This window comes from Chiloscyllium plagiosum, unplaced genomic scaffold (genome assembly GCF_037043375.1).
Source record: "Chiloscyllium plagiosum isolate Xiang-an unplaced genomic scaffold, Cpla_swu_hap1 HiC_scaffold_7, whole genome shotgun sequence".
Classification (NCBI taxonomy): domain Eukaryota; kingdom Metazoa; phylum Chordata; class Chondrichthyes; order Orectolobiformes; family Hemiscylliidae; genus Chiloscyllium; species Chiloscyllium plagiosum.
In genome coordinates this window covers 72,374,482-72,400,513 of record NW_028270145.1, presented here as the reverse complement: position 1 = coordinate 72,400,513, position 26,032 = coordinate 72,374,482, and the positions used below count along the sequence as shown (strand labels likewise).

Genomic DNA, 26,032 nt, shown 5'->3' with positions numbered 1-26,032 from the left:
CACACTTTTTTTCTGCATTAAACTCTATTTGCCACCTATCAGCCCTGTTCTGCAACTTTCCTATGTTCCTTCAGCACAATCCACAACTCTATCGATCTTAGTGTCATCCACAAATTTACTAACCCATCCTTCCACGCCATCATCCAGGTCATTTATAAAAATGACAAATAGCTGTGGCCCCAAAACAGATCCTTATGGTACACCACTAGTAACTGAACTCCAGGATGAACATTTCCCATCAACCACCACCAATTCTGATCTTTCAGGTAGCCAATTTCTGATCCAAATCGCTAAATCACCCTCAATGCCATGCCTCCGAATTTTGTGCAATAGCCTACCATGGGGAACCTTATCAAACACCTTACTGAAATCCATATACACCATATCAACCACTTTACCCTCATCCAACTTCTCAAAGAACTCAATGAGGTTTGTGAGGCATGATCTACCCTTCACAAAACCATGTTGACTATCCTTAATCAACTTATTCCTTTCTGGATGATTATAAATCCTGTCCCTTATAACTTTTTCCAATATTTCACCCACAACTGAAGTAAGGCTTGCTGGTCTATAATTACCAGGGTTGTCTCTACTCCCCTTCTTGAGCACGGGAACATTTGCTTTCCTCCAGTCTTCTGGCACTATTCCTGTAGACAATTACAACATAAAGATCAAAGAAAAGGCTCGGCAATGTCCTCCCTGGCTTCCCAGAGAATCCTAGGATAAATCCCATCTGGCCCAGTGGACTTATCTATTTTCACACTTTCCAGAATTGCTAACACCACCTCCTTGTGCACCTCAATCTCATCTATTTTAGTAGCCTGCATCTCGTATTCTCCTCGACAGCATTGTCTTTTTCTGGTGTGAATACTGATGAAAAATATTAATTTAGTGCTTCCGCATCTCCTCTGATTCCTCGAACAACTTCCCACTACTATGCTTGATTGGCCCTAATCTTTCTCTAGTCATTCTTTTATTCCTGATATAACTAAAGAAAGCCGTAGGGTTTTCCTTGATTTTATCTGACAATGACCTCTCCTGTCCCCTCCTGGCTCTTCTCGGCGCTCTCTTTAGGTCTTTCCTGGCTAACTTGTAATTCTCAAGTGCCTTAATTGAGCCTTTATGTCTCATCCTAACATAAGCCTTCTTTTTCCTCTTGACAAGAGCTTCAACTTCTTTAGTAAACCACAGCTCCCTTGCTTGACAACTTGCTCCCTGCCTGACAGGTACATATTTGTTAAGGACATGCGTAGTTGTTCCTTGAATAAACCCCACATTTCAATTGTGTCCATCCCTTGCAGTTTCCTTCCCCATCCTATGCATCCTAAATCTTGCCTAATTGCATCATAATTGCCTTTCCCCCAGCTATAACTCTTGCCCTGCGGTATGTACCTATCCCTTTCCATAGCTAAAGTAAACATAATTGAATTGTGGTCACTATCACCAAAGTGCTCACCTATCTCTAAACCTAACACCTGGCTGAGTTCACTACCCAGTACCAAATCCAATGTGGCCTTGCCCCTTGACAGCCTGTCTACGTACTGTGTCAGGAAACCGTCTTGCACACATTTGACAAAGTACTCAAACCATAGTATTCCCAGTCAATATTTGGAAAGTTAAAGGCCCCCATAACAACTACCCTGTCACTCTCACTCCTATCGAGAATCATCATTGCTATCCTTTCCTCTGCATCTCTGGAACTATTCAGAGGTCTAATGAAAACTCCCAACAGGGTGACCTCTTCTTTCCTGTTTCTAACCTCAGCCCATACCACCTCAGTAGACGAGTCCTCAAATGTAATGTTGGCCCTTCTTTCAAGGGGAATGGAATATAAAAGTAGGGAGCTTTTACTAAAACCATGGCATTAGGCCACAGCCGGAACATTCTAAGTGGTTTTGGATCCTATTAACTAGGGAAGGATATGTTATCTTTGCAGGAGTTCAGAGAAGGTTTACTAGCCTGATACTAGCTCATGAGAAGAGCTTGAGTAGATTGGGGTTGCACTTGTTGGAACATAAAGGAATGAGAGTTGACCATTTTGAAACATATGAGATTCTTAGAGAACATGACAGGTTATATATGGAAAAGTTGTTTACCCTTGTGAGAAGTTTTAACATGGACTCATAAAGTCACAGCATTGCAATAGCCTTTTCGGTCCGAACCACCCATGATGACCAGATATTCTTTATAAATTTAGTCCCATTTTCCAGCACTTGGTCCATATTCCTCTAAACCCTTCCTATTCATATACCCATCCAGATGCCTTTTAAATGTTATAATTGTACCAAACTTTTAAATCTTTCCCCTCTCACCCTTAACATATGCCCTCTAGTTCTAGACTCCCCCAACCCAGGGAAAAGACCTTGTGTATTTACCCTATCCAAGCTCCTCATATAATCCTCTATAAGGTCTCACCTCAGCTCCTGACGCTCCAGGGAAAAACTGCCCCAGCCTATTCAGCCTCTCCCTATAGCTCAAACCTTCCAATCCTGGCAATATCCTTGTAAGTCTTTTGTGAACCCTTTCAGGAAACATCCTTCCTATAGGAGGGAGACCAGAATTACATGCAATACTCCAAAGGTGGCCTAAGTAATGTCCTGTACAGCTGCAACATGATCTCCCAATTGTGGCTGCAGAAGCTCTGTTTTTTTTTAGGTATTTTCAGCATTGGAGCTGAATTCTCAAATTCTAGGAGCAGTAATTACGTTTTTATGCGCTGTTGCATTGTTTTGGCACTTTGGGGGAAAAAAGATTTTAAAAACAGCACTTTTAAAAAAAGGAAGAAGGGAGACAAAGTCAGTGCCCACATGCTGGGAAGTGGATCAATGGAGAAAGAAACCCTCACAGGTGTCTGACCCTGCAGTGAACCTTCATAGCTACTGCCTCTGCTGCTTGATCTCAAGTGTCTCTGGACACTGGAGTTCGTCGAAGAAAAATAAGCAACCAGCAAGATTCATAGCTGACCTTGAAGACGCACATCAACTGCTTTACCCTAATCCAACTGTTTGGTCACCATCTCAAAGGACTAAATAAGGTTTCCTCTCTAGATTATTATAAATCCTACCTCTTATAGCCCTTTCCAACACATCACCCAAAACCAAAGTAAGGCTCACTGGTCTATAATTACCAGGGTTGTCTCTACTCCCTTTCTTAAACAAGGGGACAACATTTGTTGTCCTCCAGTCTTCTGGTACTATTCCTGTAGACAATGATGACATAAAGATTAAAGCCAAAGGCTGTGCAGTCACCTCCCTGGCTTCTCAGAGAATCCGAGGATAAATCCAATCCGGCGCAGGGGACTTATCTATTTTCACACTTTGCATGTCTGTCATTGCCCTACTCATTTATGACTTCATGCTCTGTAACTACAGGTCCTGGGGATTTATCTACTTTTATGTGTTTCAAGATATTCAGCACTTCCTCCTTTGTAATTTTTCAAGATGTCACCATCTATTTCCCTACATTCTATACCTTCTATGTCCTTTTCCACAGTAAACACTGAAGCAAAATACTCGTTTAGTATCTTCCCCCATATCCTGTAGGTCCACACAATGGCCGCCTTGCTGATCTTTGAAGGCCCCTATTCTCTCCCGAGTTACCCTTATGTCCTTAATGTATTTGTAAAAACCCTTTGGATTCTCCTTAAGTCTATTTGCCAAAGCTATCTCATGTCCATTTTTTGCCCTCCTGATTTTCCTTTTAAGTATACTTCTACTGCCTTTATACCCAAAGGATTCATTCGATTTATCTTGTCTATACCTGACATATGCTTCCTTCTTTTTCTTAACCAAAACCCTCAATTTCTTTAGTCAGTCAGCATTCCCTATACCTACGAGCCATTCCTTTCATCCAAACAGGAATATACTTTCTCTGGACTCTCGTTATCTCATTTCTGAAGGCTTCCATTTTCCAGGTGTCCCTTTACCTGTAAACATCTGTCCCCATCAGCTTTTGAAAGTTCTTGCCCAATACCGTCAAAATTGGCCTTTCTCCAATTTAGAACTTCAACTTTTAGATTTGGTCTATCCTTTGTAGGCAATGAGGGAATGTAGAGAATGTCGGGAAATAGATAGTGAAATCTTGAAAAATGTTCAAGTTACAGAAGAGGAAGTGCTGAATGTCTTGAAACACAAAAGTGGATAACTTCCCAGGACCTGATCAGGTGTACCCTAGAATACTGTGGGAAGCTAGGGAAGTGATTGCTGGGCCCCTTACTGAGATGTTTGTATCATCAAGAGTCACAGGTGAGGTGCTGGAAGACTGTTGTTAGCTAATGTGGTGCCAATTTTTAAGAAAGGTGGTAAGGACAAGTCAGGGAACTATAGATTGGTTAACCTGATGGTGGTGGTGGGCAGGTTATTGGAGGAAATCCTAAGGGACAGGATATACATGTATTTGGAAAGGCAGGGACTGATTAGGGATAGTCAATATGGCTTTGTGCGTGGGAAATCATGTCTCACAAACTTGATTGAGTTTTTTGAAGAGGTAACAAAGAGGATTGATGGGGGCAGAGCGGTGGACGTGATCTATATGGACTTCAGTAAAGCGATCGACAAGGTTCCCCATGGGAGACTGATTAGCAAGGTTAGATCTCATGGAATACAGGGAGAATTAGCCATTTGGATACAGAACTGGCTCAAAGGTAGAAGGCAGAGGGTGGTGGTGGAAGGTTGTTTTTCAGACTGGAGGGCTGTGACCAGTGGAGTGCCACAAGGATTGGTGCTGGCCCACTACTTATCGTCATTTATATCAAATGATTTGGATGTGAGCATAAGAGGCATAGTTAGTACGTTTGCAGATGACACCAAAATTGGAGGTGTAGTGGACAGCGAAGAAGATTGCCTCAGATTACAACAGGATCTGGATTTGTTGGGCCAATGGGCTGAGAAGTGGCAGATGGAGTTTAATTCAGATAAATGCAAGGTGATGCATTTTGGGAAAGCAAATCTTAGCAGGACTTACACACCTAATGGTAAGGTCTTAGGGAATATTGCTGAACAAAGAGACCTTGGAGTGCAGGTTCACAGCTCCTTGAAAGAGGAGTCGCAGGTAGATAGGATAGTGAAGAAGGCATTTGTTATACTTTACTTTATTGGACAGTGTATTGAGTACAGGAGTTGGGAGGTCATGTTGCAGCTGTACTGGACATTGGTTAGAATATTGCATGCAATTCTGGTCTCCTTCCTATCGGAAAGATGTTGTGAAACTTGAAAGGGTTCAGAAAAGATTTACAAGGATCTTGCTAGGGTTGGAGGATTTGAGCTGTAGGGAGAGGTTGAACAGGCTGGGGCTGTTTTCACTGGAGCATCAGAGGCTGAAGGGTGACCTTACAGTGGTCATAAGGGGTATGGATCGGACAAAAAGACAAAGTCTTTTCCCTGGGGTCGAAGAGTCCAGAACTAGAGGGCATAGGTTTAGGGTGAGAGGGGAAAGATATAAAAGAGACCCAAGGGGCAAAATTTTCACGCAGAGGGTGGTACGTGTATGGAATGAGCTGCCAGAAGAAGTGATGGAGGCAGGTACAATTGCAACATTTAAAAGGCATCTGGATGAGTATATGAATAGAAAGGGTTTGGAGGGATATGGGCCAGGTGCTGGCAGATGGGACTAGATTGATTTGGAGATGCCGGTGTTGGACTGGGGTGTACAAAGTTAAAAATCACACAACACCAGGTTATAGTCCAACAGGTTTAATTGGAAGCACACTAGCTTTCGGAGCGACGCTCCTTCATCAGGTGATTGGGATTAGATTGGGTTGAGATATCAGGTCAGCATGGACGGGTTGGACCGAAGGGTCTGTTTCCATGCTGTACATCTCTCTGACTCTATATCTACAGATAATTCTCCTATAACACCATAGTTGCGTTCCAACAAAACCTCACTTAATGCAAAATCACTTAATAGAAATAATGGGACCTGTGGGAAAAGTGGGGTTAGGGACAGAGCAGCCAAAAATATCACTCATGGTCACTCAAAAATCACCCAAAAATCTGACGCCAAGTCTAGCACAGCCTGAATGAAGATTGAAATCATATTTATTAACAAAACAAAAGTAAATTTAACATAATACAGTTATAAAAATGTAAGAAAGCTGCTCCCACACAAAGCTGCTTTGTTGGCAGCTGACATCGGCGCCTGTGCGGCATAAAGACTGGTGCTAACATGGCAGAACAGCGCTGACATTGTGCATATGTGGAATGGCGTGGATGTCGGCGCATGTGCAGAACGGTGTGGATGTTGGCGCAGGCACAGAATGTCATAGAGATTTCGGTGCAGGCGCAGAACAGTGTGGAGATGTCGACACATGTGCAGAATGAAGGATGCAATTTAATCCCCAGTGGAATCGTGCTATTGTGAAAGGAGTTAGGTGTTCTTGAAAATTTCATTCCCTAATTCTTCAGCGACATTATAGCCACATTGCAGTGCCAAAGTGTGCATTATCCCAGAACTACCTGTAGCTCTGTTTACTTCTACTCAAATGTATTCAATTCAGAATCCTTGTTGCTCCATGATCTTGCCCCTTGTCTGCTGTCCTGTTATCCCTTTTGGATCTGTCATCCCTCAGATTCTGGTCTTTTTATGTACTTTCTCCCATTGGCCTGCCGTTTCAACAGCCTTAGCTCTTTCGAGTTTCCTCAATAGACCGCGATGTCCAAGTACATGTATAGATTTTACTGGCAATTATATTTAGTATCAATTTGTTAATCAATGCCTTTTTCTCTCCTGGTCTAGTGTCCATTTATATATGTCCAGTTTGAGAAGTACCTAAAGACATTTTTATTCAGTGTTCTGATTTGCTGACAAGATATGAGGATCTGTGAAATGCCATGAGTTATTAATAACATTTGCTTTTATCATACCAAGTAGCAGCCATGTCTTTAATGCATTCTATACTTACACAGTCAACATCTGGCAAAGGATCATTTTTAGGGTAGCTTCCCTTCCCCCCACATCCCCCACTCTCTTGCACGCCCCCCCCCCCCACCCCTCTCAAAACCTAACCACCTTCAGATTGAGAGATAATGTAGACGTTTGGCAATCTGCTTAGCTTTTGAATCCATTACAGTTTATCTTGATAGGAAACAATTATCTTGCATTTCAGTGATATTTATATTGTACTGCACAGTCATTTAATACAATATGTTACAAAGTTAGATGTCTGTACTTTTTCAGTTGCAAATATTAGTGGAATGATTGAGAAGTATGGATAAGCATTTAATTATCTCACATTAAAACATTTAGAATTAGTGTTTGTCTAGGAGGATGTCCTTTTTTTTTGCAGAGTTAGATTTCTTAGGGGTGATTGATTTGTAATGTAGTAGCATACACTTGTGCTAATAACAATGAAAAAAGTGTAGCACTGCATTACATTCTTACACCCTATTTCTTTCTTTTAACAAAAAACATTAATCAGCATTTGCAATCTGATAATACCTACCATGAACATACAGCTAAAACATATAGATATAGATTTCAGAAGTTTATGTTATAATTTTATTGCTTTCCTTCAAAAATCTCGCAGCTTCAATTTGGTAGATACAGTGGGCAGTTTCGAATAGTGAACCTTCAAATAAATTGGGACAATTAATTTTACATGAGTCCAAATATTTTTGTTGGTGCTATGGATATGGTGCAGTTGGGCCAAATATTGGGTGATGAATAGTATGTGCCAGGGTCGCATATGAGAGGTGGTGGTGGGCTCTGGGTGATTTGGGTGTTTGGTGAGAGAGTTCATGATTGACGGAGTTAGCCAGGAGTACAAACAGGTTTAAATCTGTTTAATCTTTCCTGTGTAAGTATTAAGGAAAGTAAATTTGAGCCTTCATATGTTGGTGACATTTTCAGAAGGTTCCAGACACTAGGTAACTGCTAATTGTAAATTGTGCTGTCAGTGCATTGGGACTTTCAGGGTGTCTCATAGCACATTTGTCAAGGCATGTCCAGTCTCTGACTATCTGGAGACAACAAAATCTGGCCTCATCTATTTTGCATAATAGGCTGTGCACAAATTTTTGTCATACTTTTCCGTCATCATTTCCATCTTTAACTTTTCTGTCACCAATTCCCAATTTTGCTTCAATAATTGCAATGTAACACAAGGTATAGCCACTAGGTGGCCTTGTGAAACAAGTTCCTGCAATCTTTCTGCTTACTGCCACCATTTTACATCTTTAAAAAATGAAATATGTATGCATCTGACTGTCAGGGCCAATGCCGGGGGCAGTTTAGAAATGATTTTTATAAGGGAATTTAATAATCCAATGTGTATTCCAAATCCATTTTCTTACTGGAATTAAATGCAGATGCTCAAGCTTTTCTCACATTAATACAATGACAAGGCTGTAGCACTTGCAACCATCTTAAGCCAGAAATGATATCCCTACTTCCTCCTCAGGTCTCAACAATACAGGCGCTAGTCTTTAGCCAATTCAATTCATTCTGTGATATGAAGAAATGGACTATAGGCAGTGGATACTACAATTTTCAACTCTCCAAAGCCATCCACCATCTTCAATATTCACTTCTTCCACAACTGCGCACAATGGCAGTAGTATGTTTTGTCAATGAGATACAATGCAGGAACTTAGCAAGGCTCTTTCAAAAGCTGCCTTCATGAACTACAACAATCTCTGGGGTATTAGTACACCCAAGGTGAAGGAAGTTCCGTAATTTTGATCCAACAGCGGATCAAATCTGCTACCCCTTATCCTAAAACTATGACATCTTGTTCCAGGTTATCCCAATGAGGAAACATCCTATTTTGTCCCCTCCCTTAACATCTTGTATATCTCAATTGGTTTCCTCTCATTCTTCTCAATTCCAGAGAGTGTAGGCCTAAACAGAACAGTCTATCTTCGTAATACAAATCCCTCATCACCGGAATCAATCTAGTTTACCTCCTTTGAATTGGATATTATATATTTAATTTGCTTTCCTTATTATCTTATTATCTGCTGTACTTTTCTGATTCATGCACAAGAACTCCCAGATCTCTCCGTGCGGAAGCACCCTGAAGTTTCTCTCCATTTAGGAAGTTTCTGAAGTTTCTCTCCATTGGCAAGGTTTTGCAGTATGTCTTGTAGATAGTAGACACTGCTACTACAGAGTGTCAGTGGTGTGATCATACACAGACGATGCCAATTTGTCAAGCATTCTCCCTCACTGCTTGAAAAAGGCAACATTGAATGTGTGGAATATGCTCCAATTATATGTTTTTAGGGATTGTAAACATCTTGTTACACAGTTTACTTAGCTTAAAGAAGTGTCTCTTCATTTTTAGTCCACTGTCCAAAACAATGATCTTTACAAATGGCTATCAGATCATATTTCTTTACTTCAATGCATACAATGAATGCATTAACTTTGTTATGAGTGCTACCTGTGTTCAGATGCAGAGCCTTTACTTTTTACCTTTCCAGTACAGGTGTCCCCCACTATCTGAAAGTAGAGCATTCCTATAAAATCTTTTGTAATTCGAAATGGCGTAAAGTGAAGAAGCAATTACCACTAATTTATATGGAAAAAATGTTTGGGCGTTTCTAGTCCCAAAAAATAACCAACCAAATCACACCAAATAACACACAAACCTAAACTAACATTAACATATGGTAAAAGCAGGAATGATGTGATAAATACACAGCCTATATTAAGTTAAAATGTTGTATGTACGGTGTAGTTTCTCTCACCAGAATTGTGAAGACAGTGACCACACTGGAAGGCTAAGGTGGTGGTGATGATGGTATGTTAGGCTGAGTTGTTGGAGGTTGGGGTGGTGGAAGATATAGGAGACGGGGGTGTAGGAGAGAGGGGAAGAGGGTCCTCTGTTAACACTTTCAGGAAAGGCGCTTGGCAGTGCCACTCTCGCTGCGTATGCTTTTTCATAAAAGGGAAAATCCTCTTTCTATTTGCGAGAACAGGTGTGTAGGTTTTTTGTAAAAGCGAATTAGTGTAAAGCGAACATTCAAAAAGTGGGGCATATCTGTATCTAGTTGTGGTTTATTGCTGCTTTATTCTCTGTTTTTTGTTCTGTTTGTCCCTTCTTGCCATTCTCTAATCTACGTTTTCTACAATAGTATTTTACTCTACAGAATCAACTGTAATCCTTGATTTGTTACTTTTTATCCAAGCTTACTCCCTCATCCACCATGTTTAGTTTGAAGCTTTTTCTGCTTTAAGTATGTATTTAATGAGAACTCCAGTCCTACTAGTACAGATTCCACTTTCACCAGGATTGTTGCGAGTGCCCCACAAACTGGAACCCACTTCCCCCATACCAGCTTTATTCATTTTATGACAATTTGCTAACATCTCCAAAATAATCCAAAATTATTCCTTTGATTTTTAATTTTCAACCTAACATCTTGTATTCACTCATCAGAACCTCTATCCTATTTCTGTCTAAGTCATTGGTACCAATGTGGGCCACAGCTATTAGATTCCCTCCTCTCTATTGGAAGTTCCTCTGCAGCCCAGAGCAGATACCATGATCTCTTGCACTGGACAGACAATGCAACTGTCTCGGTTCTTGCTCTGTGCTGCAGAGAACAGTGTCAATCTCCTTCATCATAATCCTTTGCCCCTACTATCACTAGATTCAAGGGCGGCACGGTGGCACAGTGGTTAGCACTGCTGCCTCACAGCACTAGAGACCTGGGCTCAATTCCCGCCTCAGGCAATTGTCTGTGTGGAGTTTGCACATTCTCCCCTTGTCTGCGTGGGTTTCCTCCGGGTGCTCCGGTTTCCTCCCACAGTCCAAAAATGTGCAGGTCAGGTGAATTGGTCATGCTAAATTGCCCGTAGTGTTAGGTGAAGAGGTAAATGTAGGGGAATGGGTCTGGGTGGGTTGCTCTTCGGAGGGTCGGTGTGGACTTGTTGGGCCGAATGGCCTGTTTCCACACTGTAAGTAATCTAATCTGATTCCTTCTTTCTGCGCCCCTTTCCTGTGGCTTCTGGGATTACAGTCTCATGGCCTGTTACCTTTATTGCCTCTGCAGCCCTTACTGTCATCCAAAACAAACAGAGAATACCTCGAACCTGTGAGACAATTGCAAAAGCTGGGGTAGTTGTGCCCTGCCCTCTGGGTCTCCTTACCTACTTCACTTGTAATCATACTGTCCTGTCCCTGAGCACTACCCAAAACAGAATCCAAAGAGGGTAACCACCACCTACAATAGTAGGTGGTCATTTTCCCCCTCCCTGATGTACCGCATTGTCTGTAGCTTGGTCTCCAGCTCAAAAATTCTGAACCAAAATTCCTGCAATCACAAGCACTTACTGCAGATGTGTTTACCTCAGAACAAAGCATCCAGAAGTTCCCACATTCTGAGTCACCGCAAATTATCTGCCCTGCAATCTTTAATATATGTTAATCAATAGGTAATTATAAATTAGTTTAAAAGTAATAAACTCATTATAGCTTATACATCTCAAAGATATTTCTGTGTGATGAACAGAATTTGTCCCCCAGCTTTTCGATTATGCTTTAGAATTTTAGTAGCTTCTTGAAATGCTTGCAACAGTTTAATCAGATCATAAGCTCTGTAGAGGGATAAAATTTTGTCTGGTGGGTGAGAACAGTACATCATAAACTGTGCAGATAATTAATTTAAAGTAAGAAAAATGTTTTCAAATTGGTTATACTCAATGGCATTTAATGGTTAATGCTTTGAATGCAATATTTATCGTTTCAATCTGATTCAGTTGGTTGCATTGTCACACTGGGATAAGAACATTATGGGTTCATGCCTCATTCCATGATGCAAAATGTAAACTGGCATTACAGTACATAATTATTAGACTCACTGCCTTTTGGATGAGTTGTTAAGACTTATTTAGTTGAATGAAATCTTGTGTACTTTTCAGGAAAAAAAAACAGATTCTCTCATGGTTATATATTTTCTAATCAAGCTGTTCAGAGATGTTATCACAGACTTGTTGAGCAGGGGGAGCTTGAACTGGGATCTCCTAACATTACCACCACACCACAAGAGCCCTCTGTTTTTCTCATACCCATATTCTTAATCAACCTGTTCAGAGATGTCATTACACTCTCTGGAGCAGGTGGGAATTGAACCCGGGACTCTTACTTCAGGGGTAGGGATACTACTGCTGACCTACAAGAGGGCCTTTTAAAAAATTCATTGTATTCTTAATTCCTTAATTAAAAGCACTAAAATAGATTAATTAGCCAATCATTTGTGCAGGATTTAGATGTTTGCCTGTTCGGTGACAAGGAGAAAGTCAGGACTGCAGATGCTGGAGATCAGAGTCGAGAGTGTGGTGCTGGAAAAGCACAGCAGGTCAGGCCACATCTGAGGAGCAGGAGAATTGACATTTCAGGCATAAGCCCTTTATCAGGAAGGTGACAATCTCATCGTCTGTGAGAAGCATATTCTCTATGTAAATCACAGTTTGTAGGTTTTCTGCAATGTGTGAGCAGGTTAACATGTGTCAAGTGGAACCCCAGCTTACAAAATATATTAGCGGCAGTAAGAAACTTTTGGAAACAAGTTCTTAATTGAAGAAAATACAACAATGGATTAAATTTCTAAAGATTTGTTTCTTTTTAAATTTAGAGTAAAGAATGAAGTGGCCTCTTTTCAATAAAACAAAAGACACTTTGATCAAATCTAGGCGTTGACACATATAACCCTCTACTATTTGGCTGGGTTCTGCGGTATTTCCACAGAATGGAAGAAGGCTGGAATCTGAAACGGAATTCAGGTGAAACAAATAAAGCAGTATTACTACTAAATGGTTCCTGTGAACCTAAAAGTACTGGATGTGCGCAGGAACTTTTCCATGAAGCTGCACAGGTAAGTTTGACCAACAGATTTCTGTAGTTACTGTCTATGGGGTAACCTTTTTTGAGTACATTTTTCCTTAGAGTTATTTGTATTTTTTTTAAAGTAAATACAGTACACATTTAGGCCCAATTACTATGAGCAATACAGGCATTAGAAAATTTAGTAACTTACTCTCTGCATAAATCCTCACTTGCTGGGAAAGACTCAAAAGACTAGCCACGAGATCGATCAGAAAACAAGAGGTAGTATCATTTAACCTTTTTGATAGTTCACTATGTAGTAGCAAGGGCCTGATCCAAACATTTCCATACATTATCCAAGTAATTTTTATGGTTCACAGTCATAATTTACATTGCTCATTGTTTTCAGAAAATATTGTTAACAGTGGGTTTTCTTAGAATGAGCTGAAAATAGAACATTTAAATTCAGGTTATAATTTAAGATATTCGTCACTTTAAGCTAAAAAGGCTTTGATCGTTCCCATAATTTACAGAGCAGTCTCCGGGTTGCAAATGGTTTCAGTTCTGGAGTCTGTTCACAAGTTGATTTATATGTAAGTCAGAACACTATGCAGTACAGTCTAAATCAGCTGGTTGTAAGTACAGGAAATGTTGGCATGTTAGGTCTTTAAAATTGCAACTGTGTATGGGATTACAAGCATAAGTACAGCTTTTTTTTGTGTAAAGTGAAATACTGCATAATAATTCATGTGAATATATATCTATTGAAAATTTTCTTTGAACAAAAGTAGACTAAAGTACATGCCTTGAGGGTAACAGATGTTTAATGCAGTTTGATGTTAGTTCAACCATGTCATTGTGACTACAGTTTATGACTAAGTTAGATGATTAGATTTTAAAGTGGAGGTCTTGTGGTACAGTTGTAGCATTCCTACTTTTTGTGCTAAAAGCATCAAGTTCATGATTTACTTCAGTATATTTGTTGTCCATGGAAGATATGTTCAGAATATAGAAACATAGAATCCCTACAGAGTGGAAGCAGGCCATTCAACTCATCAACTCCTCACCAATCCTTTGAAGAGGATCCCAACAAGACCTAAGCCCCAATCCTATCCCTGTAACCCTGTATTTCCCATGATTAATCCACCTAGCCTGCTTATCCATGGACACCATGGGTAATTTAGCATGTCCACATTTTTGAACTGTGGGAGGAAACCAGACCACCCAGAGGGAACTCAGACACAGGGTGTACAAACTCCACACAGACAATTGCCTGAGAGTGGAATCGAACCCTGGCCCTTGGTATTGTGAGGCAGCAGTGCAAACTACTGAGCCACTGTGCCACCTCACTGAACTACTGTGCCACCCGAACCAAAGAAGTTAGTCATCAGACTGGAACTACTTCCAGTCTGCCTGATGGCAGGCAGCAAAACAGGGAGAGTTTCCTAGTCAGCAAAGCTACAAGAAGCAATGGTAAGCTCCTGACTAAGCATAATTGTGGACCAGTCCACTGGAAGTCCATGGTCAGTGGTCTCTTAGGGCATGAAAGAGATTTCAAAACTAAATTGTATTTAATGTTTTTGTCCTCAATATTATAAACTATTTTCTAAACTGTCATTCATAAAAATCTGCTCTAAAAACCCTTCCACATGTTGACAGCTACTGAGCTGATTCGTGGTTGATTCCACTTTCTATCCAAGATGGGCATTATATATGAGCATATTTAAAGAAAGATAACTATGAAACCTTAAAGTCAGTTTAGAAAGTTAGACATGCAAATCCTGCTTCCTTCATAAATCTGATTTATATTGCAACATGTTAATTGATTGATCTGATTTACAAAGGCTTTTGGGATGAAAATAGCTGCAAAGCTTAACTTGATTTCTGCCCAAATCCTTTGTCTTTTAGAATGTCTGTATATTATGTACTAGGATTTAATTGTAAAATGATGTTAATACACCAAACAGGTATCCCAGTCCCATGTTAAGCCCTGGTGGAAAGTTAAGATATTTGTCTGGGAACCAGTGCTATTTGGAACATGGGATGGAGTATTTACGACTTGTATGATTAATATCTTTGGAGTGGTTCTCTTCCTGCGGACTGGATGGCTTGTGGTAAGTCTGTACTTAGCTTCTACAGCTGTTACAGCTATGGTGACTTGGAAAAGCTGAATTTTGAAACAAGGGGTCTTAATTTTCCAGATAGAGGGCGATTTAATCTGTTTGTATAAAATTCTTACGTGTACTAATGTTGCACTTAAAAGTTTGTAACAACAATTTTAAAAAATGAGAGAAGAAATAGAAACATCAATGTAATTAAAAAGTTACCGACAGAAGCTTATTATATGTAAGTTTTTTGACAAAGAAACTGTTGAGTAGTTTGTTTGAATTTTGATAATTTGAGGCTGACTCATTTTATTCGTATCAAAGTTTTAGACTATTTTACTAAAGTTTAGTTTGTTTTGCATGAAGTTGCAAATGGCTGTCATAAACATGATTTTATTCACTTAAGTTACTTGCTAAAATTAATTTAGTACTTTTTGTTGTATCCATATGAGATTTAAAATATTTAAAGCATCTGGCAAACGAGAGGGTCCAAGAACGGAGGGTATACTCTCAGAATAAAGGGGCACCACTTTAAGACCGAGATGAGAGGAGTTTCTTCTCTGAGAAGGTTGAGAGTTTTTGAAACTCCTTGCCTCAGAGAGATGTGTGGGTAGAGTCCATCTGTATATTTAAGGCTGAGGGTAGATTCTTGAATAGTAGGGGAATCAGAGGTCAAGGGGAAATGCAGAAAAGTCACCATGAGGATTGTCAGATCAGCCATGATCTTTTTGAATAATGGAGCATACCTAAATGGTCTACTCCTCTTGCTAATAAAGATCATTCTATTCTATTTCTTATGGTCTTATGTTGTGTAACTTGAACTCTTATATATATTCCTATAATTAACTTCTTTCCCTACACTATTATTATAATGATGGATTGGATGGTGCATGTTTACATCCAGTATCCAGTTACTTTTCCTCGTGATTTTTAACCAAAGGGCAAGATAACCGAATGCTTGATTCTCACCTTCTATTGTATGAAGGGTGAAAGTCTATGTCTTCAATAATCTTGGAATTATACATGTTTGCTTTATTTTCTAATGTTATTGTATCTATGCATAATTCTGATATGATTGACAATAGTTCTTTGTTATGCATTAATCTAATGTCACATCTTTTCTATTATTCAGTTGAACATAAGCATTTTCAAAATGCAATAAATATTAAAAATTGTTTGTAAATCTAGGTTCTGTTACCTATGATTTTGATTTATGAACCCAAATTTCTGTGACATGATGCTAAAGATGAAGTCCTGAATTATTATATGCTTATTAGGATACATTTTATTACATCTCTGACAGACTAAACCAGCTGGGTTTCTAGTTTTTGGGGAAACATTGATTTATTTTTATAAAAAGCAACTCATGTAGGCTAAGAGTTGGATTATAAATCTCATTTGTGTTTGATTTGATCTATATTTGTCAAAGCTCTGTGCTTCTGGTCTCAAGGCAGTCATCTGGAGTTGGGAAGGCAGTGCAATCAGCTGGGGTGGCACCCCAAAACCCTGTTGCCTTCCCACCTCCACATAAATTAATTCAGAGCAGAAAGGTCCAAGTTCGACCTAACTTACCTACTGACAATTGAGGCCCTTAAGTGGTCAATTAATTACATATTCCTGCCTGAGCCTCAATTGTTCTCAGCCCCAGGTGGGAAAAATAGAGGTGGTCCAACCGATTGGAAAACCAGTGCAGCTTACCTCTGTTTTGGGAATAGGAATCCCTCTATTGTTACTACTTTGTGCACAACGAAGGGACTGGTTATAGAGCAGTGAAGTGGCAACTGAGAGCCACTGCTCTGTCTTGTTTCTCATCTCCCTGTCTCTGACCCCTAACTGCAGAACATCCTCATCTGACACCCTGTAGTCACAATCTTGGTTGTTCTTCTGGCATCAGCCACAGCCACTCTGTGATGTCACCAAAAGTGAGACTGGCAGACTTCTGATTGCCCGGCAGCTCTCACTATGTGGGACATCTACCGCAGACATTTTATTTCAGAAAGAGCTGATTGTTGCCCTCTGAACAGCCATAGGTGAAGAAGATAAATATCTCCCTTTGAGGAGTCAGCTTGGGTGTTTCATCACCTGACAGGAAATGAAGATTCCTTCCTATTTTGCTACATGTGGACAAAAGCCATTGGATACATTGGAACATTGCCACCTGCAAATTCCCTTTCAAGCCACTCACTATCCAGACTTGGAAATATGTTGCCATTTCTTTAGTGCCACTAGGTCAAAATCTTGGTACTGTCTCCCTAACAATATCATGGGTCTACCTACAGCATAGAGACTGCAGGATTTCAAGAAGGCAGTTCACCCCCACCTCCTCAAGGGCAGCTAAGAGTGGGCAATTGTCCCAACCAGAAAGAAAATTCACCTGTCTAAAATATGCAAACCTTTATTCTGAGATTTTTCCTTCTGGTCCTATACCCTTTCGCAAGGATAAACAGTCTTTCAACATTTACCATGTCAGTCCCCTCTGAATGTCGTATGTTTCCATAAAGTCATTTCTCATTTTTCTGTATTCCAGTGATTACCCGAGGTTATCCCAGTAATGAACGATATTACGCCATGAACACTGAAGGTTTTCCATGGTTTCTGGGTTATTAAGCAAACTATAAGATGACAAAAGAAATCCAAAAGTCTTTGAAAAGACAACATGATGGAGATAGGCAAGAGCTAACTTAGAATGTACTTTACAGAAACAATCCACTTCCTAAAAATGATGCTTTACTCAAGTCTTCTACCAACCTTTCTCATCTTCCTGTACTAGCATGGCCCTCTATTCCTGTAAATGCATCAGCTCTATTTGCCTTAACGACAGGGCCTTGGTGAGATAGTCGGAACATTGTGAGCAGTTTTGGCCTCCCTTCCTAAGAGATGATGTATTTGCCATGGAGGGAGTGCAGCAAAGGTTTATTCGGCTGATTTTAGGGATAGCAGAACTGTCCCATCTGACCAGATTGGTTTGGCTGGGCCTGAATTCACTGGTTCAGAAGGATGAAGGGGAATGCAATTGGTTGGAACGTATCAAATTTTAACAGAACTGGACTGACCAATTGAAGGGGGACAAATTTAAAAATCGCACAACACCATGTTATAGTCCAACTGGTTTATTTGGAAGCATTAGCTTTTGGAGCACTATTCCTTCATCAGGTAGCTTTGGAAGAGGATCATAAGACACAGAATATATAGCAAAAAATTAGTGTCATGCAACTGAAATGATATATTGAACAAACCTAGATTGCTGTTTGCGGGTTTTGGTTCATTAATATGTAAATCCCAGAACTTCTTTTAAGTCACATTCTCGAGATAACTTGAGGTTTTATAAAGAAAAAGTGACATCTCCAGTCAGACAGTGCATTAAAGCTGTGAGGTTAAAGTCTGTCTGTATCCCAATCTTGAGTCAGACTGATTCTGTTTCCAAAGTAGGAATTTATAAAATATTAAATGGATGTTACATTGAAGGGAGCATGTTTTTCCCTGGTTAAGAGAGGCTAGAACCAGTGGACACAACCTTAGAATATAAGGTCTGAGATAAGGAAACTTTCTTCAGTCAGGTGGCAGTAAACCTGTGACATTCTCTATCACAGAATGCTGAAGGGGCTGTGAGAATATAGTCAAGAAAAAAAAGATAAATGTATAGATTTTAAAGGCATTGAGCTGTATCGGGAGAAAGAGGATTAGCCATGATCTTTTGAATGGTGCAACAGATTCATTGGGCTGAATGGTCTACTCCTGCTCCTAGTTTCTGCGATCCGCTGTGCTAGAGTATTTCACAGTCTCTCACCCTTGGGTTAAAGATGTTTCTTCCGAATTCCCCATTGATGATTGATGGCTATTAGCATCTAACACGTTAATTTGTGATATCAGAGAGAGATGTAGTAGAATTTTGATCAAACTTTTCACAGCAAAACGGGTACGGAATGAGCTGCCAGAGGAAGTGGTGGAGGCTAGTATAGTTACAACATTTAATAGACATTTGGATGGGTATATGAATAGGAAAGGTTTGGAGGGATATGGGCTGGGTGCTGGTAGGTTGGACAGGTTGGACCGAAGGGTCTGTTTCCATGCTGTACATCTCTATGACTGTCAGTTGCTAAAATGTTGCAGTTGTAACTGGTTTTTGGGAGATGCAGAGTCTATGAAACGCTAAGACAGAAGTCACGTGACCTAACCCTTGGGTTAGATTTTAAACTAACAGGAAGACTGGCACAGGACAGAAGGGGAACAAACTTACCCTTCTCTTTTTTTTCTTCTTTTGAAAGTAAAGTGAGCTGCTGAGATGCAGGCTCCCTTCCCCTAAAATCTTCATTGTTGTCCCTTTCTTATCTCGGTTGTAACACTGTCTCATATTGATATCCTCTCGTTTTACTCTTGCCCACCAATGGAAACATTCTATCATAACCTTTCATAATTTGAAGATCTGAACTAAGTTATCATTCAGCCTTTTCTTTTACACAAGATATTTAGTCTGTTTGTTTTCTAGTATATGTCGACTCACTGTTCTGATATCATCCTTGTAAATCTTTTTTTGGTGCATCCTCTCTCATGCCTCAATATCATTCTATAACATAGTGACCAGAACTGCTGGAGGTGTTCCAAGTACAGTTTGCTGTTGTTGCTGTTTTTAGTTATTTGTATCAGATTTGCAATCATCTTGCATGTCTTGCACCATTCTCACACATTCTCACTTTGACACTTATCATCCAAGTGTGTCAAGATTGACCCTTGTCTTTGCTGCTATTCACAAGAGACCCCAGAAACTGATCAGACGCTTGAAATATTGACTGTTTAACCTTTGTCACCTTTTTAATTTTTTTTGCTCTGTCAATTTTGAACATTTTTAGTGGTCTAAATGCAACTTTAGCATGCTTATTTCAAAGGGCTCTATTTTTCTTCCTTTGATTTTTACTTATTATTGAGGTTTCTGAGGCAAACTGGGGATTGGAAAACATGTAGCATGTGTTTTCTTTTTCATTGTTACAAGCTTGGGCTCTTTTGTTGTTCGTATGTACTCCATCTTCACAAATTTACTTCTGGCTATCTCTGACCTTTTTAAATTCTGCATCACGTGCCATTTTCTGTTATAATTTGTCTTGAGTAGACAAACTTTAATTGCTTCAGTGTGATACCACCCACTTCAGTTTTCATTCTAGTTTCTTCCAATGTACTCCTCCTAGCAACAATTATTTTGGTATTTTTGGTGTTCATACTTAATTCAGTTTCTAATGTTATAGATTTTACTTGATCCACAATGTTTTGTACAGCATTTTGTGAAAACTTAACAAAGACTGGTCTGACCTTGGTTGAAATAAAGCATCCCCCTTTCTTTTTACTAGAAATAACCAGTTTTTCAACATGTTTTCGATACAGTGCACTTAACTGATTGTCTTTCCAATCAAGTGCTAGTGTTCACATTCCATTTAGACTGCAACACCATAGAAAAATGTTACGAATGGCAATTTTTTTTAAAAAGGAAGGCTGCTGTTTGGTGACATGTTTCTTCACAGCCAATATTTAACATCACTTGACCTGTTGTCAAAATGTAAGGAATCAAGTTACAATGGACTATAAATATTATTCTCCCTACAATTATTATCATTGACATTTTCTACATTTGTCAAAATTGGAATAAATACCTTTTATTTCTGGCTATAGTGCTCATAAGCCTATGTACGTTAGAAACACAGGAAATGGGCCATTCAACCCCTCAATCCTGTACCATCATTCAAATAGATGGCAGATCTGTATAAGTAAGTCACCTTCACTTTCGTACTTGCTAACTATCTTTCGGTACCAATACAAGCTGACTAATGGATTATATTTTCCTTGTTGTGTTTAAGGAGAATTATTTGCCTGCAGGTCAATGAATCTACATCTAAAGAGAGGCACTACCATGACTAAAGTAGCTAAATTTCCAGTAGTTTCGTTGGAGAGTTCATGTGATTTTAATCAAGTTAATGGTACAGAATTAGAGTAGTGTACAATAGCACGCAGAATAGTACAGACTGGAGTTGAGTGTGAGATCATGCAGATATTCTGATTCAGTTCACTGAGGGAATTGTTTAAAAAATATTTAAATTCCATTGACAATTACCCCATGTCTAGAATCTTCTGAAAAATTCCCTTTAAAGTTGGGGGATTATAAAAGTTCTGATTCAGTTTAAATTGTTATCCAGGAAAGCTAAGGATGAAAAATCAACTTAAACACTTGAGTAACTACTAAACTGAACCACAAACTCATCACTGACCTTCCATCTCACCAAACCACACTGCCTCCTTGCCAAAACCCCCAAGCCCATCACCACCAAATTCCCCTTGCTGGATCTAACACCACTCTGGCACAGTATCCATAACCCAAATCCAAATTTCCCCCACCCCTTTTCTTAGCACTCCAACTCCTTCCTAATTTTACAGCCCCCATCCCCCCCACACAACCTTTACCCCCAACTGACACAACCATTCTACTTACCCTGAACACTCATCATTTACCTTACAATCTACCTCCCGCCTACCTCCAGACTTACCTTCAGTACTTATCCTTTCAAAGTAGTTGCCAAAAATGCTAGTTCTGGTGCTGGACATTTAAACATGGAATGCAGCATACTGAGTGCTATAAAAGAAGGCATAGTTTTAACATTGATCTCCTCTCTTGCGAGGATTCCTGCCCAAGTCTGCTCTGTTTCGACACAGGAGGCTCGTGAACAATAATTTCCAAAGTTCAAAATTGTCTAAATGTCAATGTGTATTCTTTTGTCTCATCACAACTGGAAAATGAATCTCCCACCACGATTGTAATTTCTGTGCCAAAATGTACCTGTTGCTGAGGAATGCTTCAATTTATCATGAAATCTCTGATTAGTGTCAAATAACTGACTACAATAGTTTTTTAAACTTTAGGGAAATACTGGCGTCCTACTGGGAATGTTTATGGTGACCCTGGTTGTCTTGGTTGCTCTGGTGACAGTGCTATCTGGGATTGGCGTATGGGAGAGGTGCAGTCTTGGAAATGGTGGAGTGTATGCCATGCTTTCTACAGTTCTGGGAGGTCGAGTTGGAGGAACCTTTGGATTTCTCTATGTATTTGGACAGGTAATTCAGACTTCGGGTTGTGATTCTTAGCAATCCTTTAGAATTCTGTTTATCTCAATTCTGAGATTTTGCAGCATTTCTGCACAAAATATGGACATTGCATTTGACCACTGAATTCTACAGGAATGGTGATTGCTACCTTTCCCCTCTCAGCAGCTCCCAATATTCCAAAATGATGGCAGTGATTAGTCTGGAATTTAGAGATAATACCTGAAGCATTCTGGATCACTTGTGGGTTTGGATTCAACAGCTTGTGGGTTTGTAGAAAATTGTTGGAATGGAGGAATCAAAGTGAAGTCCAAATTTAAGAAAATGAAATAAAAAAGAGCAGAATAGCAAGTGGAAAAATATAATTTGCCACAACATGAAAATTGAGTATCTGAAACAAAGATTACTGCGGCCAGCCTTTTAGTTAAACTGCCTCTCTATCTCTCTCTGATGGCCCAATCTTATTAGTGTGCAAATGTAGATGATATCTAATCATTTACACAAGTTTGCTCTTGAATTCCCAGTCATACTACATAAAGTCGACCACTGGTGAGTCCTTTATGCAAGAGGATTATTCACACAGAAATTTTCTCCCAATATAGGGTTTCAAATCAGACTTGGAAACTTCAACAACTGTTAAACCACAAGTTTATTTGCAGAAAAACTGCTTTAGCGCAATTTCACAAGTTCCCCTCGGAACATGGAAGCAGGAGTAAACCATTCAGCCTCTAGGGTGTGCACCACCATTCTAGATATGTTGATCTTCAACCTCAATGCCATCTGCAGCTTTAGTGTTGAGGTGGTTTTGGCCTGGCATCGGGCCGCCTGGGAATCCTTTGGGTAACTTTTGTGATGTCTTCCTTCCCGGGATTAGCGTTTAGATTGGTCCATGGTGGCTTCTGTGCAGTGTTCCGGCCCAGTATTCCAGCAATCCAGTGTGCATTCTTGCAACTAAACTGTCTTTTCCCAAACTCAAGAACAGGGAATTAACTAAGGTGGACTTTGTCTTAATTTAAATTATTTTTTCTTATCTCTGATTTCTGCTATTAATATCGGTGTTGGGACATGATGATTTAAATACTGTTCACTATACTTTTTTGTAAAAAATGCAAGTGACAACAAATGTTTGTATTCTATATTCTATTCTATTCCCATGCTGTCCCCCTATCTTGTGATAGTATTAGTATCTAGAAATATTTTAATCCCCAACTTGAACATAATTGATGACTGTGCTGCCTCTTCATCTCAATTGTAACTATTTTGTCATCATTCTGAGACTGTGTTCTTTGGTTCTAGCCACTTGCCACTGCCTCCCCCTCACCCATCACCCTTGCTCAGTTTTGTAAGTTTCAGACCCATTAGCTCTTATCTCTCTAAACACCAACAAATACAGGTCCTGTTTTCTCATTCTCTCCTCATCAAATATTTCTGCCAACCCAGAAATCAGTCCAGTGAATCTCTGCTGCACTCCTTTTATTGAAAATGAATTCTTCCTTAAGGCAAAATTACGCACAGTATTCCAGATGTGGTCTCGGTACCACTGAAACAAGCCTTCTTTTCTCCTATAATAAACTCATCCTGTGATAAACACGCCAAATTTCTTGCTTCCTTCTTCTGTTTCAGTGACATGTGAATAATGATTGTCAGGATCTTTTAGACACTAATACTTCCCAATTTCTATCCATTTAATGATACGCTGCATTTTTAGTTCCTTCTTTCAAGGTGGATAGCTTCACACTTTTCAAGGATATATTCTTCTTGTCTTAGTCCTCATATCTAGTCCTTCCTGATGAAGGGCTTATGCATGAAATATCGATTCTCCTGCTCCTCGTATGCTGCCTGACCTGCTGCACTTTTGCAGTGCCACACCTTTGGACTCAGTTCCATTATAGCATTATTCAATCCTAATCCTCGTCCCCTGCTCTTCCCTGAAGCTCAGTAAGTGTTTTCCTTCAAGTATTTATCCATATCTTTTGTGTTGTTATCAAAACATCTTCCACTGCATATTCAGATGATGCATATGAACTCTTGTGCAAAATGATATTTCCTTATGCTATCTCTTTTATTTTCCTAATCAATTCAAATCAACTGTGGACACATCTGCCACAGTTTCTCCTTATATAGTGTTATGGAAAGCATTCATGCTGTTGAGCAGCTATCAAATTTTCTCTATGCTAAGATGGATAACCCCAGCCTCTCCACAAATTAAAAGTTCCTAATAATTTATGCTGTGTAAGTCTTTTGTGCACTTTTTCCAAGGCCTTGACTTTCTTTCTTTAGTAACCTAAAATTGAACTCACTGCACCAGTCACCTGACTTTCGACATTCTAGTTCACACATTAATAACAACATAGACTCATGTTCATATATTTAAAGTAATAGAATGTACTGCCTAATTAAGGATGAATTGCATATGATTCTCGTTAACATATTATTGACATCACAAAGCCTGCATACAATGTTAATAAAATGTGCTTTTGATGACAACAATAAAATAATGATCTCTTTCAGTGTGTTGCAGGTGCTATGTATATCACTGGCTTTGCAGAATCCATTGCTGACTTGTTGGATCTCAGTGACATCTGGGCTGTTCGGGGAATTTCTATTGCTGTGCTGCTGGGATTACTGGGAATAAATCTAGCAGGAGTCAAATGGATCATTCGATTTCAACTGTTACTTTTAGCTTTGCTGGCTATCTCTACGATGGATTTTGTTATTGGTACTTTCACACACTTGGACCCAGGTCAGAAAATATATTTTTCAGCATTGTCAGCAGCAGTGTACAGTTTGATAAACCCTGACTATGTATGTGCTAACATTTTCAGAGAGATAGACCTGCACTGTGTGACCTGTGTCCCAATCAATGGCTCTCTCCAAAGGTTGATGGTACTGCAAGGGGATACAATTTTCCTTTTGTTATTTACATGATGTATCATATATGCTATTAAAATAGCAAGCATGTTATGCCATCCAAAATAAACAATGTGACTAAAAATTATGAGGTATCATACCTGTGGGACATGGATATCATACCTATACAAAATAAATTGACATGGAATTTCTCTGTCACTCAATAAGAAGCTTTTATTTCTACTGTTAAAGGCCCCTACTTTTGTCACTGTTTTCGTTTGTCAGTTGCATTTATTTTCTTCCATATTTGTTTAAGAGGCTAACCAGAGTTGAGCCTTGATCGTTTAAATTGCTGACAGTACCATGGTCAATCATTGTTGGTTGGCCTATGGAAACACAAAGTTTGTTTTCTGATGAAGTCTGTCAGCTCAGTACTTCCACTCCCTTTCTCCATATCTGCCTCAGCCCAGTCTCATTTTGCTTAGTTAGACCTGTCAGCAGGACTCTTGCTGTGAACATCAACCCTGCCGGTGTTACTGAGGGGACAAGAATTGTCACTGTAAGCACCTTATGTCCAACATGGGACTTAGAAGTTGACAATTGGCATAATGCCTTCCAGTGAAGATGTTGGTTGAGTATGAGATTTTCAGCAAATAAGTATTTCTGAAAATAGGTCACTGGATCCAAAACATTGACTCTACTTTCTCTCCACAGATGCTGCCAAACTTGCTGTGTTTCTACAGCAGTTTCTGTTTTTGTTTGTAACATATTTCTGTCTTGAGAGAGATGCAACCACACTAAGAAGCTTCCTTCCATTTGAACATTGACAGTTGCTTCTCTAACTTGTCACCATTTCTTAGGAAATGAAAAGTAGACTTATCATGTGGGGAAGCAGCAGTCCCAGTGGGAATGGGGATCAGAAAGACTGCTTGAATGGTGAGCCATGCAATATATCTCATTGCCCAAATTCCTGACATTTTTTCCTGAAATCACAGAGGTGAATACCCCTCATGGAGTTTTTGGAAGCCATTCAATTTATATGTATTAAATGAAGGCTGACTATCTTCTTCCCAACTGGTTCTTGTCAGCCCAACCCAATTCAAGTATTCTCATTATGTGGCAGCACTGTTTTGTTTTAACAGGTAGCTGGTCTTTAGTTCCTCTTTGTGTGCATATTTCTTTTTTCACATTCTTGTTCTCAGACTGTTGTGTGTATAATTGCAGGTCAGTG

The 26,032-nt window shown here is 39.6% G+C and overlaps 1 protein-coding gene across 10 annotated transcripts in view; it reads left to right on the top strand.

The window, feature by feature from the left end:
- Positions 1-26,032, top strand: part of slc12a8 (solute carrier family 12 member 8) — a 150,869-nt gene that overhangs the window by 15,514 nt on the left and 109,323 nt on the right. For 9 of the 10 annotated variants that reach the window (XR_015757709.1, XM_087989180.1, XM_087989179.1 and 6 more), the window contains 4 exons: positions 12,576-12,815; positions 14,734-14,880; positions 21,772-21,963; positions 24,463-24,694. Coding sequence is in view for 9 of the 10 variants with exons in the window: in XM_087989180.1 (XP_087845306.1) it covers positions 12,690-12,815; positions 14,734-14,880; positions 21,772-21,963; positions 24,463-24,694 (697 nt within the window). In the remaining variant the exon portion in view is untranslated. The remainder of the gene's footprint in view (positions 1-12,575; positions 12,816-14,733; positions 14,881-21,771; positions 21,964-24,462; positions 24,695-26,032) is intronic. The other variant, XM_087989182.1, reaches the window with a different exon arrangement.